At 41.5% G+C, this 21,713-nt stretch overlaps 3 protein-coding genes across 7 annotated transcripts; all 3 read left to right on the top strand.

The window, feature by feature from the left end:
- The first annotated feature begins 97 nt into the window (after window positions 1-97).
- On the top strand, window positions 98-4,149 carry LOC113156442 (GTPase IMAP family member 1-like). 4 transcript variants are annotated; one of them, XM_026351595.1, is made up of 8 exons: window positions 98-211; window positions 529-672; window positions 1,286-1,363; window positions 1,698-1,748; window positions 1,903-1,953; window positions 2,063-2,113; window positions 2,301-2,342; window positions 2,467-4,149. In XM_026351595.1, the coding sequence occupies exons 2-8, from the start codon at window positions 627-629 to the stop codon at window positions 3,195-3,197; spliced, it is 1,050 nt and encodes a 349-aa protein (XP_026207380.1). In that variant the 5' UTR covers window positions 98-211; window positions 529-626; the 3' UTR covers window positions 3,198-4,149. The 4 variants fall into 4 exon arrangements, with proteins under 4 accessions (XP_026207380.1, XP_026207381.1, XP_026207383.1 ...); XM_026351596.1 differs by lacking the exon at window positions 98-211 and adding an exon at window positions 226-285; XM_026351598.1 differs by lacking the exon at window positions 98-211 and adding an exon at window positions 262-281.
- A 1,005-nt stretch (window positions 4,150-5,154) lies between these two features.
- On the top strand, window positions 5,155-13,058 carry josd1 (Josephin domain containing 1). 2 transcript variants are annotated; one of them, XM_026351593.1, is made up of 5 exons: window positions 5,155-5,302; window positions 5,872-6,822; window positions 6,902-7,030; window positions 8,401-8,595; window positions 10,263-13,058. In XM_026351593.1, the coding sequence occupies exons 2-5, from the start codon at window positions 6,458-6,460 to the stop codon at window positions 10,360-10,362; spliced, it is 789 nt and encodes a 262-aa protein (XP_026207378.1). In that variant the 5' UTR covers window positions 5,155-5,302; window positions 5,872-6,457; the 3' UTR covers window positions 10,363-13,058. The 2 variants fall into 2 exon arrangements, with proteins under 2 accessions (XP_026207378.1, XP_026207379.1); XM_026351594.1 differs by lacking the exon at window positions 5,155-5,302 and adding an exon at window positions 5,328-5,527.
- Window positions 13,059-14,026: 968 nt separating this feature from the next.
- cbx7b (chromobox homolog 7b) lies at window positions 14,027-21,141 on the top strand. The gene is made up of 6 exons (XM_026350512.1): window positions 14,027-14,305; window positions 15,648-15,691; window positions 16,165-16,230; window positions 16,638-16,704; window positions 16,888-17,239; window positions 17,597-21,141. Exons 1-6 carry the CDS (start codon window positions 14,237-14,239, stop codon window positions 17,797-17,799), a joined length of 801 nt encoding a protein of 266 aa, XP_026206297.1. The 5' UTR covers window positions 14,027-14,236; the 3' UTR covers window positions 17,800-21,141.
- The last annotated feature ends 572 nt before the right edge of the window (window positions 21,142-21,713 follow it).

The raw sequence follows: 21,713 nt of genomic DNA, 5'->3' as shown, positions 1-21,713 counted from the left end.
TTACTGTACATCCTAAGCAGCAGTTCCAGTTATTCTTGTAGCAAGAAAAAAGGTGTGTTCTTCCAAGGAGAGACGGCAGCATTATCTGCATACCTGGACCTTTTCAATGCATTGTTGTCCCAGCATGCTGCTTTGTTGATGACAAGAATGTGCAGACAAATGCTAGAGTGCACAGCAGCCGGAAGAAGGGTTCACATACAACTTTGATCACGTGAGTTGCATCAGGTTTTGACAAACTGATAGTAGATGGCACTCCTGCCAGAGGTTTATGTGACTGCACAGTAGGTAATGGTGCCTTAGGGACATTTTGATATAGATATGGCTTCAAATAGACCTTTGAACTGCAGACTGAGAGCTATCTAGCTTTCCTGTTTTGGTAATACCTGACTGAATGTTTTTGTCATTCTGAGTTGACTAACTTATCAAAGTAGACTGTTCTTACCCTGATCCTAAGTTTTGAGTGGAGTTGTTTGTTCAATCGTGTATGTGTTGCAACATGTCAACTTGGGCGTTGCTTTGAACTTTTAGGACTTTTATACTGAAAGTTCTGAGCAGAAGTGGTGAAGAAGTGTGTCACCTATACTCGCTGCCTTGACAGTAGCTGAACTTCTGGGAACTGCAGGGAAATGGAGTGTCGCTGTGAAAAGGACAACTACGAGGATGCTGTTACAGGTAAGATAAAACATTAGAATCATCCAAAACATATTTTAAAGACACTGAAGCTGTTTGCAGTAATAAACAGGGGTATTTGTGTGTTAACACTATTGGATGACTCTAAATGAAAAGTTAATGACTGAATGTTTGTGACTCACTTTATGATCTTTTCATGCTTTAATATTGCGTCTTTATGTTTGCAGACAGCAAAGCTGTTAAATTTTAAAAGAGTTATTTGCATGTAATTCTTTTCATTTCCGGGTTAGATTTTCAAAATAAATGTAAGCAATTAAAAGCTTGTTACGTTTCAGTTCTGACAATTACACAAAAATGAATACGTAATCGATCAAGTAGCATTGTACTGCCTTATTGAAAACCACGATAAAGTTTCCTGCTATTAAATGAATCCTAAAAGAACAGAAAGTGTGATGCCATAAAAACATTAAACTGAAAGTCTGTGGACACGGATGTGCCAACTATCTCACACAAACAAAGCTTTGCATTCATCAACAAGACCCCCCTGGGATTTCATGCTGCATTTCACATTGGGTGAAAAGTAAAGCCTGTGATAAGTTGTGAACAATACTGCTGTACTAATGCTATTCTCCGTCCCCCCCCCTCTTCTGTTTAGGCTGGTGGCCAAACAGCAACAGCATCCAGATGGGAGTTTTCACTGTGTTGGGCTATCTTCTCTACAGATTCTCACAGAGTCAGTCACTCAGTTCACACGGCTTTGTAGAAACAGAAACACATCAGCCATGTTGTGTCTCTGATTGATTAACCCGTCCTCCACACTGATAATGAGTCTACAAACTAGAAAGCGCAATGTTACAAACTTTATTTGGATCTGGTTTTGGTGAGGGTGACTTTGCCCCTCTTGATTTTTAGCATCAGATATCAACATATAGCACACATTGACCACACATTAACTGCCCACATCTCTGATATCATTTACCAAATGTAATAACTTGAATATGGTGTTATTATAGCTCCTAGTAATGTATCATGACCTGTAAAACTGTTTGACCTGTTTTTTTCTGCAGCCCTCCCAGCTCTGATCCGATGGCCAGTTCGTCTCTTCTGCTCTTTAACTGGTGAGTTAGAGGCAAAACTGTTCATTATTGTACAAAAACAAACTTTCTCATCTGTACAGTAGATGAAATAAGAAAAAGGACATGACACGAGTCATGTATGATATGAAATAAAATCACCTACCGACTATTAATGTGTGCTGTTTTTCTGCCCCAGGTCTGACTGCTCTATGGGGCTGGGTGGGCCGCATTGTGGGAACGATTTGTGGTAAAAAATATGATATACATAATATATTAAACATCCCTCATTTGTGACCATGAAGGACTTTAATAAAAATGTGTCACGTGCCAAAACTTCTTCTGACTTTTCATCTCAGGAATCCAGAAGGTGTTTAAATTGCTGTCTCGAATTTGGAGGTTTGTCATCGGTGAGTGGTGGATGTTGTTTACTCTTCACTGTGTGCTTAAAATTAACTTTAAGTGAAGGCAAACAGGTCATGAAACTTTCTCACACACAGTTTGCCTGGGTAACGTTGGTTAGACAGAACTGCACAATAATTCCAGGCCTGTCATTAAAAGTTAACTCTACTGACTTATTATCTGCCCCACCTGCAGCGTTTTCCTCCAGGTGCAGGTGGCTAGTTGCTGTCGTCACAGGTCAGTCTACCATCATTTTCCTTTAAACATTTATTTGGAGTTCTGCTTTTTTTATTGGAGCTGGACTGAGAATCACACATTTTACACAGAGTTTTTTAATGTCTATCTAAAACTACTTGTGCAGGTAATGAAGTACTGGAGTTAGACATAGGTCACACCAGCAGCAGTCCCAACAAGCCAGGCCTGAGGCTGATCCTCATTGGACCCGCAGGTGGGGGACGAACCTCCCTTGCAGACACGTTGTTGGGCAACACTGAGACAAAGGCACCCATGGGTGGCCCCCTGAAGGAGAGCAGCAATCACAGGACTTTAGTGGATGGTAGAGAGGTGACAGTGATCGACACTCCAGATCTTTTGGGGCCATCACTGGGGAACAATAACAGAGCCAGAGAAGCTCTGAGGAGTCTTAAGCTTGCCAGTCCTGGACCACATGCCTTCCTGGTGGTGCTCCAGGCTCCAGGCTCCAGCACGATCGACCAGGACGCTACTCGAGCGATCCAAGCCACCCTGGAACTGTTTGGAGATGAAGTCGTGGGATACATCATCCCAGTGCTCACCCACGCAGACCGCCTGAGTCAGATGTGTACTGTAGATCAGCTTCTGGATGTGGATGCAGGGCATCTGAGAAGAGCTGTGTCTCTGTGCGGCCAGAGGCCTGAGCTGGTGGACAACAGGGCAGATCGCCCCCCACAGGCGCAGAGCGTGATACGCAGGCAGCTAGTGGGGCGGGTGATGGAGATGAAGAAGCTGAGAGGGCACTATGTCCATGAGCTGCAGAGGAGGGAAGACCGCATCAGGGAGGAGCTGCTTGCTGAAATGTCCTCTGCACTGGCGAGAAAACTGGGACGCATGTAAAAAACATCAGAGAGCTCAGACCCTACCTCTCGGACAATACAACACAACCTATTGCTCAGGCTCTGGTCATATCTCACCAGCTCACCTTGAACTCCCTCATTCTGGTCTACAATCCTCCTCACTCACTGAGCTCTGCAAGCAAACTACTTCTTGTGGTTCCCTCCCCTCACCTCAATAGAGCCCAGACTAAACTTATCAGCTCTGCGGTTCCACTAGGTATTGCACTTATACCCCAAGAAACAGGAAACAGCTCTTTCTAGAGCCCTTTTACTTTAAAGTTCGTCTCCTTGCCTTAGATGTTTTGCTTGCTTTGCATCTCACTTGTAAGTCGCTTTGGATAAGGCCTTCTGCCAAATAACTAAATGTAAATGTAAATAAGTGAGAGACAGCCTGTGTTAGAGGGTGTTTCTATGTGAGAGTTGCTGGGGGAGTGGAAAAATAAGGAGGCAGGATTCACACAAGTTTTAAACATGCAATTTTGACTTTACAGTGCAAGTGTGATTCTCTGCTTGAGGTATTTTTGTCACTTTGCTGGTTCACCACTGTCCAAATGAATTTACTGCTGCTGGTTGCATGTCGGTTTTAGATACTTTTGGTTAGGTATCATTGTCACAGATGCTTCATTGTCCTATTTTTATGTTGTATTATTCCTGGATGTCTGTACATTCTTTTGTATGGACAAGGGCCTGATTCTCCTGCACTTGGCCTCTTTCTAGCTTTCATAATTTATAAGACATATCAAACTTTAAAGATGAAAACTGAGTCATACTAAGTCCAACAGGGCTGTCCAGTATCCAGTGTGCATCCTCTGGATTCCTGTGTAAAACCAAAAATATAACAATAATAAACAAATGTATTGGTATTATTGGTTTATCATCTTAACTTAATACTTGACAATAAAAGGTTAATATCTGATTCATGAATAAACTGACATTCAGACATTCATCATTGACACGTCTAGTGTTTACTGATCTATTTATCAAACTACTGACTTTTCATCAGTCGGATTAACGTTACCCACAATTGAAGACTGAAGAAATCCTAATCATAAAACACTTGTGTCTCTGTGGTTGGAGAAAACTGGAAATACAGTCATTACGTTCAAAGCAGGGAGAAGTCGTTAAGGAAAAACGTGTTTCAGTTTTTCACACCCTCCAGTGATATGTACTGCTTTAATATTAAACCCTGCTTAACTAAATATATAGTCTCCAAATGTACAGTAGATGTCCTGTCTACTCATAATGTAACACACACACACACACACAGTGCTCACATATAGACTCAATTATTGAACAGATGAACTCATTTAGGGGCCTGGAGCTTTTGGATCTTTCCCATATTATGTGTATTACCATCCATTTAGAGTCATGTTTCTGGCCTCCAGTCAAATTATAGGATGTAAAGTCACTCCCAAAAATCTGGAGATTGCCAAACTTTCCAGCACTGTGTTAAATAAATTAAAAAAAAGAAAGGAGTAGAAAACACACCTGAGATAATATTATCACAATTTTTTTTTTTAAATGTTATCATTGTAGAGAGTGTGTCAGCATATCTTTACCTCATTCTTATGCAGTTTATTGCTTATTTCTTCCAACATGGTCACGAATATTGCCTACATCTTCAAACATTGAGGGCTTAAAACCAAAACAACGAGCTGAAAGAGACTGAAAAGGAGAAGTGAGACAGAGAACTGCAGAGTCAGCTCATTAACAGCTATGTGAATCACTGGGGGGCCGTAGTAATAAATGCACTAAATAGAACATGGGACTTACAGGATTGCGCGACAGCTGAGCTAGCATTATGTATTTGTTTAATGTACCATTTCCAGGTGGAGACACGGAGGCAGCGTGGGTTTCGCAGTCTCAGGAAGGGACTGCTCCTCAGGCTACTGACGCAGGCGGTGACAGCAACATGGAGCCAGCGGAACGCTACTGCGCATGTGCGTGTGTGTGTGCACGGAGAGAGAGAGAGACAGAGCTACACCAGGAAAAAAGTGGCAAAGACAAAGGACTGAGCAGCCTGGAGGACAACAGGAGACACTAGGACCTGCTTTTACACCGCTTGACGACAGCCCGGCTGGAACAGCGCCGTCGGGAATCCGCCTGGTGAGTGGCCGTCGAGAGAAAACGAAGTTAAATGGCGTGAAAGAGGCGTTTGTGTTCAGTGTTTGCTGTAGACACGGGAGTCACGTAGAGCAGGCGCAAGACCAACGCTAGATCTGTGTCCCTCCGTGGGATGGACTGCATCTGGACGTGTGTGGTTTCACACCAGGACTCCGGCTGAGCTGAGCTGGAGGCACCGGCAGCTCTCTGAGGTGCTGGTCTGCTCTGGTACGCAGGCTGTTGTCATGTTTTGCTGGCTGACTGAAAAAAGCCTGCTTCCTCTATCCAGTCCAAGCTACTGGAAATGTTTACCTTCTTCTCATTTTCAGGTCTGCCGACCGAGATTCACCCTGTAGCAGCGTTATAAAGCTGTCTCACTTATCTGTCATCAACAATACCCTTTGCTTTAAAAGGTTTAAAGTGTGCAGCTGCTGCTCAGCTCAAGGCAGATGTAACTTTCAGCTCCTCTAACTTGTCCAAGTGGCCGAATTATAAATGAGCAACAAAAGCAGATCACAAAAAACACAGCTTTTCTTTCTGTCTGGCTTCTTATTTTATTTCTTTTTCCTCAGGCTTTTCATCTGTTCAGCATCAGACCCTTGCTGCATCTGTTCCAGGGGAAGCGGCACCTCACGGTCAGCAGTCCGGCTGATGGGAGGAACTACAAAGCCATAGGCCCGGTGGCTGGATGGAAAGAGCTGTCGACCCACGAGAAACGCAGAGATGATGGAGGGAGTGGAAACACACGCAGCGCAACCAGTGGTAGCGTGATTGACGACGCTACTGTGGTGTTGTTGGAGGAGTAGTCTTTCATTTGGAAGCATCTGGAGTATCTTTGGGTTTTGTGTTTCTTCCTGGCAGTCCCGTCTGGAGTTGCAGCCTTGACCCCCCCCCCCCCCCCTCCCTTGCACCTTTAGAGAAAGAGCAGGTGTTGCTGTGTTAAACAGCTACAGGTCTCGCTTACCTTGCAACCCCCACCTCACTCTCGACCATACTCGGAGACGCACAGGCTCCTCTCCTCCTTGTGGCTGAGAGGTTGCTATGGCAATGGTTGTCATGATGCCAATGTAGGATTCTGAAGGTAGTAGTTGTGGAGGTAGTGGTGGAGCCGGAGGAGGAGGTGGAGGAGGTGGTGGCGGCGGTGGTGAACGTCCAGGTATGGGAAGTGCTCCATATCCAGCTGGTGAGTGGAAGGGGAAGGGGCGAGGCGGCCTGCAGGAGCTGGGCTGCATGCCCTGGAAGGTCAGCAAGCAAAAAGGTGGAGGAGGAGGGGAGGTGGGAATGGGAGCGGAGGAGAGGAAATGCAGAGATCCCAGGGACTCTCAGCAACAGCAGCAGCAGCAGGATCTGTCATCCTCTTCTTCCTCGCTTACCCCTCCAGCACCTCTCCAGTTCTCTCTGACACCTCTACCTATTTATCATGAGAAGCAGCGGAGGGAGCTGTGTGCCCTGCACGCCCTCAATAACGTCTTCCAGGATGGGACAGCCTTCAGTCGGGACACCTTGCAGGAGATATACCAGAGGTGAGCCAGCGTACACGCTAGGCACAAATGTAACGTGTATCCAATATGTTGTCTCTTAATCTATCCTTTCGATGTGCAGACTGTCTCCCAGCACTCTGGTGACACCTCACAAGAAAAGCATGCTGGGAAATGGGAACTATGATGTAAATGTCATCATGGCAGCCCTGCAGACCCGGGGATTTGAGGCAGTGTGGTGGGATAAAAGAAGGTATGTAGAGCTGCCAGAAGAGTCGCATCAACATCAAATGTTGGTATGGTGCAGTTTTATTAATTGATTGATGTAGCTGCAGTAGATCGGTTTGACTGCTGTTCTAGTTACTTCTTCTCTAAATGGTCAATATGAGGGTAAGGCAGAACCTACACCAAAAGGAAACTAATTTGTCCTTGTTCCATGTTATTCTTCCTTTTTACTTTATCTTCCATGAATACGCACAACAACAGGAACAAATCAATCATTAGCTCTGACAACTGAAGCAAAGAACCATCCAAGAATGTAAACAAGAGGTAAACAATCTGAAGATGCTTCCTGGGTCCTCCTCTGCACCTCAGCAACCTAATCAGAAGGGGCTTCAGGTCTTTGATTAGTCAGCAGTCCCATCAGCTGACAAAGTCTAAGAGACAGTTTTATCAGCGTTCCTACTTCCCTCATTATCAGTCTTACATGAGTGTTGACAGCAGCCAGTTTTGCTTTTATCACTAAAGTTAATGTTATCAGAAAAGCCATATTCCTGTTTTCTGTCTTGACCAAAAGAGGAACAAAATCATAGCTGCTCATAATCTAGTGACAAGTCCATGATTAACAGAACACAGAGGGCGTTTAACTTCTATCATATTAGTAAAAGTTTTATATATTTTTGATTGTAAATATTCAGTAGTGATATGTTTAAGTCCCGAACCAAAGACTTACTAACAGGGAAGCTAACACGTCGTTCAAATTACCACTTAGATTTCCTGCAAGGGTGTAAGAAGAGTTTTTAATAACAATCATTATTGATGTATTTACACTGCATGCAGGAAACGTATGATAGTCAGGATTTTGCAATCGCCGTCAGAAGTCCAGCCTCAGTAGGGGTAATTCCAAAATTTCGTATCACACATTACAAATACAGATTGTAATCACAGCTGTAATACCACAACGTTAGGGGGGAAATAATTCATATCATGCTGCAATACGTTCTGTTCTGTTACAGATGCACAGTGACATTAGATGCTGTTTGATACTACAGCAGAAGTGTTAAGTTAATGATGGTTTGGCCTTATGATGAATGGAAACAATGCACATGCTACTGCACAACATTTCCATCTCTAAAATTTCCATGTCTATATGGTTTCATCAGACTGTATTGTGCCGTAAATGTATATTATATTTGAGTAGTTCCTTCTTTTTGAAAATCAATTTTCTTATTTGTTTTCTAGCTAATACAGTGTACGTTTTTTCTCAATACTCTCACAGTTGCAGAAATACTTCCATTGTGATCTTTCTGTTGACAATGGACCATACACAGATCTTGATTCTTCATCTTATGAGAACAACATTGGTTTACAAAAGTAAATATTGCCTTTCTTTTTTTCTTTCAGGGATGTAGGCAGCATTGAGCTGTCCAATGTGACAGGCTTCATTCTAAATGTGCCGTCCAACCTGCGCTGGGGGCCTCTCCGGCTGCCGCTCAAACGCCAGCACTGGATAGGAGTCAGAGAGGTGGGGGGAGTCTACTACAACTTGGACTCCAAGCTGCGTAGCCCTCAACCCATCGGCAATCCGGATGAGCTCAGGTGAGGGTTAGAGTGTGTTTATCCAATGAGATGTGTTCTCAGTGTGCCAGCTACAGCATGTTGATGATTGTTTTACTGATTTGTCATAAATAATTGGGTCACAGGTGTGTTCATGTAGAGGATGCATGACTGGTTCTGTCATGTAACAGCATATTAGCAAGGATGATTTGTCTACCCATTTAGCAATTTGTGCCACAGTTCGATTTCTTTACAACTCTTGACCAACTTTTATATTAAGTATTCAGTCTGTCTCTGAATATCAGAACTGAAGCATTTCAGGGAAACGGAAGCAAAATTAATGGTAGTCCTCCACCACTCAAAACTCAACTTAGTGTGTTTTTCAGACATATCTCTACTTCTAAGTAATCTCACCTGCTTATATTTGCTAGTTAGGTGGATCCTAATTTAGCATTTATTGAGCATGGCAACCCCTCGCAGTAGAAATAAAAATTAGCATAACATGGCTAAAAGTAGAGTCTATAAATAAGAACAATATAAAAATGTTTATGATAAGAAATAAAGAAACTGTGATAAACTGCCTAAAAGGGAGGACAAAACCACTCAGATGGTTTCCTTTTAAAATAAGACGACCTACACCCAGCAAAAGCAAAGCAAGGTTGGTTGAGTTACTGTTCCTTCAGAGGAAACTTGAAGTCTGGAGTTCGATAGTGTAGTGTTTTTAAAGTCCATCAGGCAACAGGTTGGTGCTGCTTTGCAACCTGCCGAAAACTTGTGCCAGCTCAACAGGAAATCATCATAATTATATAAGCACCTGAAGCATTGCTATCCAATAGTGATGAACTATTGGTTCTTTACTGACAGGTAATACAAGCTTTGTGGACGCATTACTCGAGCAGTGTGTGACAGCATTTACATGTAGTTTTAATCAGCACAGTAATATTACGTTACAGTTTCCCCGTCACTCATCATAACTGGAACAGCTATAACACTGTTCAGCTACAATCCCATACAAAGTTGATTCAGTTCCTTCAGCACTCACTGAAGTGCAGCACGTACAGCTACAAATGCCAGGGAGACTGATGTGTTCATTTACCCGAGTTTGACAGCAGACTTGTTGCCTTAAAACTGCACTAACTGATTTATATCAAACTTGATTTAATAATAGTAAATCAATATCAATTTTAAAAGATCATAGTGATATATTAGCTGTACTCAGCTTTTCAGCACCATTTTAGCTCATTGTTTTGGTTTTCGTGCATGCAAACTCTGCAGCCTAAGTAACTTACTAAACTGGTTTGAAGATACAGCAGTCAGCTCTTTTGTTCTTGCTCTGATAAGTGTAGTACTGATTGTATTTTACTTTTTCAGGACTAGACACACAGTCTTAGCCACTTAAGAGCCAGATAGTCTATGAGGAATTGGCAGAGATCAGAAACAACATGGTAATCATAATATTGCCCCCTATTTGCATGCTATTTACAGTTTATTACATACTTTATGAGGTGATAGTATGTTAGTGTTGTGTTTGCAGGTAATTCAAATGCCATCAAGATGCCAAACAAAACAAGTAGTGCAGCTTTAAAGCAGATCTGTCCCTTAAATTGTTATGCAGTTAAGTGTCTTGTTTCGCTCTTTAATTCAAATCCATGTTTTAATTTTAATGACTGTGATTGTATTGTTTGCTTTTGATTTTTGCCACAACCCAGGAAGTTCCTCCGCCAGCAGCTGCGAGGGAAGAACTGTGAACTCCTATTGGTTGTCTCAGAGGAAGTTGAAGCACACCAAACATGGCGGTCTGATGGCTAAGAGTTTAACCAGCCAATCACGGCTCTAACGGGACTCATCATGCCAACCACAGAATGAACAAGAAAGGAAGTAGAATTGTGCACAACCAATCACATGGATGCATATTGGCGTTGATGGTTTTTTCCCCCTTTTTTGGGTTTTGTTTACACAGCCATTGCTGGACTCTTATCTGATAAGATGCAAAGCAATGAAGGAAGCAAACACTTTACAGGGAGAATCAAAGAATCACAGTCATTTAGTTTAGTTACAAGTTAAGACTTATAAAAAGCTATAATTCTGTTTCTGCTTTCCTTGTGTTTTTATATATATTGACTATTTTTCAATGTCAGTTTTGCTCTGTTGCATTTTTTTTTTTTTTTTTTGTCTTTCCTTTTTTACTGTTCAAGTTTCCAAAGTCAAAGGAGTGCGGGCTTTATGAAAAATGCAGTGTTTATATGCCTGTCTCCCTCAGTGCTCCTCTTTGCTTCAGTCATAAAGTGTTGTGTTTTCATCTCCCTCTTCATGTCATCAGTTTCTCTCTGTCCATGTCCGCCATTCACTTTGACTAAAGTGTGCTCTTTCATGCCTTTGTGTGACTCCATCTCACTCCTCCACTGTGTACCGCTTTCATGTCACAAGTCAAAATCAGCAATTTCTCGCATTGCCAACATTGTATTTCATTCACTTCGCAATCATTTCAGGCACACACTGAGCCTGTACTGTACAGAGGCTGTGCTGGCACAACAGTTTTATATGGCAACTAAGCAATGCAACACCTAGGCCAAGCACTCTCTCTACTGGATGTTTGTCTCACTTTCCTTCCAAGGAAGAATTAAGATTATATGTTTCTTCAAATGTTCTCATGCACAAGGTTACTATTAAGTAATCAAGTCTGCTCGGTGTGAAACAAAATGCAATACTGATATTAAAATACTCAAGTAGAATTATATTGCTTTGTGATATAATAATGATTAAGTTAGAGTGGTAAAAATCTGATTTATCAAAATCTCCCAAAATATATAATACTCTGTATTACTGTGTGTCATTATAGTAAATGTTTGACTTGGACAAACATCTCAACTCAAGGTCCAGTTGTCGTGGAAATATAAATGTGGAGCTAAGATAATCAATTTGTTTATTGACAAGAAAATCAATAATTTACAATAACAATTATTAATTATTATAAGTGTCAAATACCTTTTTCCAATTAGAAATTCCAGTAATTAAGTAATAATATCCAGTTCCAATTTTATTTGCAGATTTTCTTAATCAGTTATTATAAAACAGATTTTTGACTGGTTGTCCTATAAAAGAAGCAGCTTTGTTGATTTTACCACTGATATTTTTCATATTTTCACTGACCGAATAATTAATCAAGAAAATAGTTCATAGATTAATCAGAAAATATCTGTTAGTTGGTTGTTTTACAGTCCAATGGGAACTGAGCAAACTTAATCTGTTGATGACGACCATGTAATATGATGAAAGGCTCCAGAAAAAACAAGTTGGTGAACTAGTTGGCAAGTTTAGATTGTTTGAAGTTATTGTTAACTTGTCATCAATATGAAGAAATACTAGTTTTATTTGTTCATGTAACCCACGCTTGGTCAGTTAGAGTCACTATAATTTATTCCACAGTGGTAAAACAACAAAACACACAAAGACACTTCTTGGATTTTATTTGTGTCTTACCCCCCCTTTTGCCTCCAGGCCAGTCCAAAGGGTCACCACCGCAGCAGCCCTCTGTAGCACAGGAGCTCGGCTTATGCAGGGCTCCTCCTCTTCTTAAACATCTCTTCTTCAAACCTGCCAAACACAGCTCTGGGAGGTGTCGTAGATTGGTCCACACGGTCTTGCTCAGTCAGCACTAATCTGTAATGTCTAAGGTTTTGGTCTGAGGAAGGGTTTTGGTGTTATTTTGTGAGAGGGGAAGTCGTCCATTAGAGAAACAGTGGAAGGAAGGAGTGCAACGTGCCTGAGCGGAGATTAATCTAGAAAACTTGGAAGGACAAGTTGAAGCTGATGGGCTGGCTACTATTGAGCACACGACCAGCCAGACGTGTAGTTGATTATTGTGAATGGGTCTCACAAGAGATTTCACTGTTGTAGCTTTCAGATGTATCAGCTTAAGAGAAGCTGTTTATAATATAAAAGTATTGTCTGTATATGACAATATTGGCCTTAACTTGTTTACATTAAAAAAATTATATGTGTTGCTATGGAGATTGAGAGGGGCTGTGCATTTTGACGCCATTTCAGGAGATTTATTCCAAAGCACCAATTTATCGTAAATTGAGAGGAGAAACCGCTGATGCCCGACCACAGGGTGACTCACCTGTAATGATGTTTTGACTTTTGCAGCCAAGGACTTTATGTTATATACCTTTGTTGAAATAGTGATTTTACAAACACAAGATCACATGTTTTTTAGTGGTGCATGTTTTATTTTTGGAATGAAACCGTTCAGTCTCAGCTCTGTCCGTGTTCCATGTCATGTTATATCCAAGTGAACCTGCACTAAAGGTCGTCACTAATACGCTGAGATATGTGGATGACATCATGTTAAGAGTAGTGGCTCACAGTTGCATTCAACGTTTGCTTTCTTTGCCATGACAATCCATTCAGCCCTTCCTATGTAAGGAATCCTGATTACCACTGTATTTTGTTTTTATTTTTTGCATAGAAATAAAATGCTTACAATAGCACTTTATGTACAAGCTACAGTGTGAGTGAATTAATGGGTCATTACTTGCTCTCAAAGAGTGATTCATGATCAGGTCATAGGTGGTGAGTAAGTTCATCTACTCAATTACTGCTTTTAATACTTATATTGGTATATTACTTCAGGCTACTTTAGATTATCCCAATATCCAAAAATATTTCAGAGGAAAATTTACTTTGGCAGTGACCGTGACCTTTGACCTCTGGCCATGAAAAACCAGATCAGGTTATCATTGACTCCAGCTGTACAGTTATACCAAATTTGAAGAAATTCCCATCAAAGCGTCCTTCACATGTTGCATTCACAACAAAGGGCCGCAAGGACTGAATGAAGGGGAAGTCAGTGTGACCTTTGACCTAATCAGTTCAAGTTGTGCTAAATCTGAAGTCATTTCCTCCGCGTTGGCCCTGGCAATCGTTGCAGCGGAGGCACTAAGATGTTGTACAAACTCAACTGCACCAGGCTCCGATCGGGTTCAGGGATGTAATGCAGTGTGCTTGTTGTGTTTGGCCACATAAATATGTGGACCAATCCATATTTGAATCCAACCTGCTCTCTGCTCAGCCCTCTGAATCATAGGAGCCGTGACAACATTTTTCTAATATAAAAATAATAAAGTTACTGTGTAGGGTTTGTTTTACCCCTTTAATAATTCTAGACTCCTTCAGCTGATCTTGTGTCTCTGTGGAGGGACTCCACCCTAAACCACTGGGCTTAACAAGCCACCAGTGTCTAATTGTGTAGTATTTCAAGTTGAAACTGACCACAACAGGAAAAGGCCACATTCTGATGAGTGCATCGGTTTGACTCGATGCAATAAAACAGCAGTCACATGCTGGGTTTTCACAGTGCTGCAGCGCTGACGATGGAAACACGATGAAGATGATGGAGCAGCCCGGTGCCGTGCGCGGGCCCGCCGCGGGGGCGCGCTCTAGGGGGGGGGACGACGCGGTGTGCAGATGTGTCGCAGATTTTGTAAAGTCACTGGACGCGTGGAAAGATCCAGGAGGAGGAGGAGGACGCCCCGGGGCAAGGGCTTTTAAACGACGAGGCCGAGGGACAGGACGCAGCCGGCGGAGAGCCGTCACAGCCGGTGAATGTTGAGCTGAGTTCGTGGAGGGGGAAGGACGCTAGTTTGACAGGTTTTAACCCGACGGACCGCGGCGCGCAGCGATGGAGCTGTCGGCGATTGGAGAGCAAGTGTTTGCTGTGGAATCAATCGTCAAGAAAAGAGTTAGAAAGGTAACGGGCTCACATCTTTAAATAGTGTTTCACAGCCGCTGTCCGCGTTTGAAGGAGACCCGTGTCTGGGAGGATGGGATGCTACTTTGGATGCTAATGAAACCCTGGTTATCTAATTGCAGGCTGTGTGAAGGGGGCGGGTGCAACTAGCATGTCCCTGTTGTAGCGTGGACTGTGTTGTCATTGCGCTGCAGCTCAACGTGTCAGGTGTTGTTTTGTTTTGTTTTTTAGTTTTTTCTTTTTGCTAAACAGACATGTTATCTACATAAAACAGCCTCGTTTCAGGCCTGTTTGCTTGCTCATTTTCTTTGGGTACAAACACCATATGGTGTTGACAGGTGCAGGTGCGCAGCTAGAAATAATTGGGCCCCTGAAACTACTGTTTACTATCAGTTCCTCCAGCACTGACACATCTACCTGAAACAAGAAGCACTGATCAGCTGTTTAAATATGATGAAACAGCTTTATGATTAAAAAACTATCGTTAAACTACTGTATAAGCACAGGTACAGAGGTGGAACATTAATATTATTTAACATTATTTAATTAACCTTAGTTTTTTACAGTAATACAGTGCTGCTAAGAGCTTATTCACATTATTCTTTGAACAATTTGTTGGTTTACTCACTGATAGTTTAGTCTAAAATGATTATTCTACTGTGTTAGTATATTCATAGTGTATAAATGAAAGATAAGTAGGATGCAGATCTGTGAGGTTAGTTAGGTACATTTTGAGTTGAAGCGATCTTTCCAGTGACTCTTCGAAATGGATTATTAAAAACCTTGAGGCCGGAAACTAACTTATGAGTGACTAATGTTTATGGGCATCACAGAAAATAATTTATGTCAACTAGGTTACAAGTCATAGGAATTCTGAGGGTTTCAATGAACTTATTATAAAAGCCAGAGTGAATAGAGGGAGCACATGCAACAGCCGCTTAACATTTGGTCAACTACTATACAGTTAATGCATATCTGTTGTCCTGAATACCAGGAACCGTGGTAAAATGAAATCACTATGAAAAGAAGTGACTTCAGCCACTGAAAATATCTTGAGAGCTCTAAAGTTGTTGGAGGATGATGTCACAGAGGATGACTCACTTTGAGTGGCTTGGTTTGTAAATGGAAACAACACAGTACAGTTTATATTATCTGTTAATTATTGCTTGATGACAGGTCAACATCATCCTACACATAATTCCTTTGATTAATGTTCAGATATAACACATAACGTAGATGCAGAGGGTTTAATTTAAATGTGTGTGGGCCAAGCTGCAGTTTATTCTATGATTTAATTTATGAAATGAATGTCCTGACTGATTCTCCTCCTAAACCATTACAGGGGAACGTGGAGTATCTGTTGAAGTGGAAAGGGTGGCCTCCAAAGTAAGTGTGTAACATTAATCTGACAGATGAATGGATTATATGAAAAAAAAAGCATCATATTCACATAGAGTACATAAGCTCATACATAAGCACAGAACGTACCTGGGCCGTGTAACAATGAACACATCAGCAATGTGTTATGCTTACTAACGCAGATAACATAGCATGGCATATGCAGAGTAAAGTAATGACTGGTTGACTTTCTGTAGATGATACTGTCCACTGTGTCCGTTTGCTCAGCACTTAGTTACTGTTTGTGTGGAACCGAAGAAGATGGAGCCCATGTGTGAGGCCTTTTTCAGCCAAGACATAGTAACTGTTTTAATATCTTTTTTTTAAATGGAAAATGTAAAACAATGCACCATTAATCAACAGACTGATTTAATTAAGCGACTGAATGTAATAACAAATGAATGAAGGAAATTAATAGGAGAATTAAGGCCTTTATAAACCTTTCTTTTACTATATTACAGGTACAGCACATGGGAACCTGAGGAACACATTCTGGACCGGCGCTTGGTGCAGGCCTATGAAGAGAAGTAAGGCTCCACAGGGCTTGTAATACTCATGCTGCCTGAGTCGACACATAGTGGAGCAGGAATGTGCACACTAAATTAGTTTTCCTCTTACATTATATTAATCAGAAAGACCTCATGACTCAGCAGACCACAAGTGAGATCTGACACCTCCTCCCAGCTGGCAGTAGCATGTGTCCTGGGTTGATGGTTGCAGCTGGATCTATCAAAACCCATAAAATCCGCATCTAAATGCACCAATTGTGCAATGTGTGTTTTCCCAATCGCCAAGTGGCAAACTTGTTAGCAAACACTTGCCAGGTCACATATTCGTCATCAAATTCTGAAGGAAATGTTGGGCTCTTTAGGTGCTAAATGCTACATTGCACAGTGCATTTTGCTGATACTAGTTCTGTCCTTGGTTTTTCCAGAGAGGAGAGAGTTCGAGCTCTGGGTCACAGAAGAAAAGGTCCCAAATCCAAAAGACTCCTTCTACAGGTACAGCATCACAGTGATTAATGCTTTGGTGTACAGTTAGTTAGTAAGTTTTTCTTTTCTTGAAAACTGTCATTACAAACTTTCTACTCTACTCTAGTTTGTTTTCTTATTGTACCTCACTAACTCACAGCTATTTGAAATATGTCTCTGTTATGCAATGATGTGTTTTGGATTTGGATTCAGAATACTGTCTACACCATGGACCTCCGCAGCGCTCACAAGACTCCAGAGAAGCCCCCCCCTCAACTACATCTCTCCTTGACACGCTCCCTAGTCCCTGAGGATGAGGACGAGGCGTACAGCGACTGCGGACAGGACGCCCAGCCACAGATGGCATATTGCAAAAGCAAATCCAGGAAGTCACATTTCAGGTGCCTTGACTCAAACCCTCCCAGTCCTACGGAAGAGGATTGGGAAGGTCGAGGAGAGGAAGAGGAGGAGGACGATGTAGACGTAGAGGAGGATATGGAGGAAGAGGAGGAGACAGTCGTGGCTCAGAAGGAGACTACAGAGAAGAGCGTGGGCATTTTTAATGGTAAGTGTGTCAGTCGGTCAGACAGTGGACTCTAATCACCATCACGACCCAGTTTACTTGAGCCGTTGTGAATGTCCTGATAGGCACAGACATATAATGTTCATTAAACTTCCTCCACCCAGAGCTGAACTAAAGAGCTCATCACACAGAGGCCAAAATGTAGATTTCTTAAAGATTAATGCATGTTAAATTAGCAGATGTAAAACTTACCCTCTTTGTGTTTGTGAGATTAGAATATCCATAGAGGTTGACTCAGTAACAGTACACATGTGATAGGCTTCATGCAATCAATGCCTGACTGCAACACCACCCTTTTCTCCATCTCTCTTTCCCTGTCCATCCTGGTGCCTCATTTAGGACAGGAGAGGACAGACAAGTGGAGCTCCGCTGTTGGACCAGATGAGATCATTGCATCAGAGATGACAGACAATGTCTGGAGACCAATCATTGGTCCGGGAGAGGTGACAGTCACAGACATCACCCTCAACTCCCTCACAGTGACTTTCAAAGAGTCAAGAGTGGCCAAAGGCTTCTTCAGAGGATGGGGCCTGGAGGTCTGAGTCCAATGAAGTGGCAGTAGGTTGGGCACAAGGGCACTATGGGATTGAGTGGGAAGCATTATGTTCATGGTGGTTGAAGGCCAGCGTTGGCGTTTTCCCTCTTTCCCTCTTTGGCTACTTCTGGCCTGGTCAGTCTTTACATGCACAGAGTCACCTGGATATGAGCAGCTGCCAGATAATGTTGTAGCTCGGTTGCCTTGAATTAAACAGGCATTAAATACCTGGAACTGGTAGTGGCTTTTGTTGATGAGAACAGAAATAAAAGTGTGTCATACCACTTTATTAGTGGTCAGTGGACAGGTTACATTTTAAAACTGTTAACAGAGTGGGCCTTTGGTTTTTATTTTATAAATGGTTACTGCTGTCATCAGATCCATGAATGGTTTACGCGTATACATTACACAAAAGGAGCTAACAAATAGTAGAACGAAACTTTCCACCTGAACGTGAAAACAGAATATTCTGATATTTGGTGGAAGTAAAATCTGGTAACGCTGTCGAGAAGACAGACTCCTCTGTGCATGTAGACATGGCCGGTCTTTTCCGTTTCCCTTCCACACCAAGCTAACCGTTTAATACTGGATTTAAACATATTGTACATACTCCAAACTACAGTGAGGTGCACATAGCCGTCAGTCCCATATTAACATGCAATGCTGTACCTATAACCTGTAAACACATAGACTGTTACTACTGTACAACATGTGGCTTAGTCTTGTATGCGTTTCAAAATCCTCCAAGAGATGATTTGATCCGCCGGCATGCCTTTCTCCTCTAGTACAGTTTTATCAATGCAAGGTCAGACGGCGTAGTTCTCTCTGTCCAATAAGCACTTCATCTGGAAGCACGACTGAGTCTGGAGAGCGCTGTATTCACTTCATGAGGGGTTGTGTGTTCATCAGATGCTTCTTTGTAGAGTTCAAAGATCAGCGCTAACATTTAATTCTAAAGTTCCTCTCAAATCAGTGGTTTTCAGAAATGTTCAGGATTCTGTGTTTACTCTTGAATTGTAGTCTTTCAGGTTAAAAAGTCTAAGTTAGACAGTCAACAGCAGTTAAAGCCACAGCACTGAGCTCTAATAGTTGTCAACCTGTTACAAAACGAACATAGTGTGCAAGACAGACAACTACTACGCTATAGAACACTTCATAAAGTCTGCCTCTTTTAGAAAGGCACTACGTTCAGTTAATAAACCATCAAACCACAGATTTAAATCTTAAATAAAACACTTTGCTAACAATTCGCTTCTGAAGTCGTGATGTCACGTAGTACTGCAGTTGCAATTAGACAGTGTACTGCACTTGTAGTACTTGTAAGCATCATATTCAAAAGATTTATACTGAGAAATCCCACTATTCACCTAGAGAACCTTACCCTAAGTGGTTCCCAACCTCAGGGTCGGGACCCCTCAGAAGGGTCACAAGGAGAATGTAGTTGGTCGTCATACTAGTCGAGGTATGTAACAGATACATTTATTGATCTGTACTACAGCAGCTGAGCAAACATTACAGTAAAGATACCTAAAATTAAAAAATATACAACTGTAGTAAAAGTGGGGAAAAAAATCGATGTACACAAACATTATGTTTTCTTTGTCTGGCTTTGCTCTAACCTGGGTTGTTGGGGAAAGATAAACTGTCACTGCACAAACTGTGCTGTGAAAATCAAATACAGGTTCGTTCGACAAAACAATCTCACATTAATGTCCATTTAGAGCTTTTGATCATACAGTATGTCATAATGTTCATCAACAGATGTAGTTTGTTCAGTTTTCATGGAAAATCTTAATTTCTTTCTAATGTAGCAGTTACAGTTACAATTAGTAATATTACAAAGCCAATTATATTCTGAAATCAAGTGAACGTTGCGGCTGCCTGTAAAGTTGGAAATGAATCTAAAACCCTGCAGCATGAATTAGGAAAATGGTCAGTGGTACAGCAAGTACAGTCACTTCAAAACTGTTGACACCCTTTTACTTTGTGCACGTGTTGTTGCAGGTGCTTTCTGTTTGCTTTCATTTCTCCTTCAGATTTGTCTAGAATTTGAAGAAAGTCCACCTGTAGCAAGTTTGAGTCATTGGACGTAATTCAGAAAGGAACAAGGAGCTTATACAAGGTATTAACCGAAGTGTGTGAGTGCTTTTGTAAACGACAGATGTAAGTGTTTGATTTTTAAGAAATTTGCTAAAATAAACAAAAAATATGTTTGACAGGGTTTGAACAAGCTCCAAAGTGACTTTATATGCAATTTGTAGTTAACAGGCTAAGACACCGGCCTGATTTTAAAGGATGAGCAAACTAAAGAACAATTAAACAATCATTAAATAGTAAAAATCAGAACCCATTCATTTAAATTGAAACGTTTCCCAGTCAGTGATAAACACTGTAAAAGCTAATTTCACACACAAAAAAAAAAGGTCATTAAAGTCCAACTCTGAGGGCAGTGTATCGCTGTTACCCTGCTGGCTTCGTGGCCAGAGGACACAGGAGCTGATGTGATGTGTCATGTCTGTGGAATCTCCCACAGCGGCGTCTCATTGGTCCGAACGTTGTTTATCCCACACTGAGGCTGACGGGTCAGCGCAGTGTGATCCCAAAACCGTCTGTGTGTGACAATGAAGCTGCAGGGAATGGAAGTGCCTGATGTTGCATAATTTTGTTGTTGTTTAGTCTGTGGAGCTTTTGGGGCTCACGTCTCTCTCGATCCTTTACACGCACACACCCACAATATTACAGTCTCATCGGATTTGGTTTCTCTAAGACTGAATGCACGATCCTCTGCTGATGATCAAGACTTGAAATGTGAGATTTAGAAGAGGAGGAAGGTGGTGGAGGCTTTAGGGAGGAACATATTTTGTAGTCATTATTTTTCTACATTTACCTGAATGTATATTTATTCTTTAAAGATACCTGTGTATTTGTCATGCAGAGGACTGAATAGTTTTTATAACGTTTGAGATTGCTACTGAACTGATGCCATAAAATAAATGTACTCACATGACAAAACAAGCACCTTGGATTTGACGTTGCCTAATGTGGTTGCCCATGCTGCTTTTGTCCACCACAGATTCGTGCACTTTATCGTGATGTAAACCTGCACATTACCTGCTCCAGTCTACAAAGTGTCATTGTGTATACAGTATTTCTATGGTAATACAAAAATAAATGTCATCTTTAATAGAATTTGTTTTGAACTTGGCTTGCTTATTGCTTGTTCCAGGTATTGAGGTCCAGATTTACAGTGCACGTGCATTACGACTTACATTTTTAAAACCCAGGTAGAATACAGTATAAGAAACATCATCGCTCAAACCGGGGATCATTTAAGCACCGTGACTCTTAATTTGCAAATAACCTACTTACTCAAAACAGTCACGTCTTTAATTCCCTTTAGGGACTGTGTGAAAAGTATTAGTGAGATGGGAACAAGGAAGGTTTTTCATTATTTTTTCTTGTTTTTTGATGTGATGAAAGAATAGCAGCACATGGAAGCTTCTCTAAATTTAGAATCATCCCAGATTTATATGTCAGCCTTCACTATTGATATTAAAAAATATTATGACTGTCAAGCAATTAAAATTGAATTAATTAAAATTAACCTCATACATACCTTTTTTGTTAATGAATAATTGACATAGTTAAATGTCTTTTAGCTTTTATCTCGAACCTCTGAGTTTACTACTAAATGCTTTCCATTCACTAGAGATCCCCAACTGTTGGCCCATGATGAGATTGCACAACCCCTACTTTCAGTTCTGACAGTATGTCTCTTGGCCCACATCGCTCTGCAGATTATACTGTGCCCTCCCTGCGCTTCACACAACCCTGGTGTTGAAATTCACACAGCTCCAGCTACTCTTTACCAGTTTTTTCTTTCTCAGTGCTTATGTTAAAGGGCACCACATAACACCATTA

This window comes from Anabas testudineus, chromosome 19 (genome assembly GCF_900324465.2).
Source record: "Anabas testudineus chromosome 19, fAnaTes1.2, whole genome shotgun sequence".
NCBI classification, from domain to species: Eukaryota; Metazoa; Chordata; class Actinopteri; order Anabantiformes; family Anabantidae; genus Anabas; species Anabas testudineus.
This window is presented reverse-complemented; position numbering and strand designations above follow the sequence as displayed.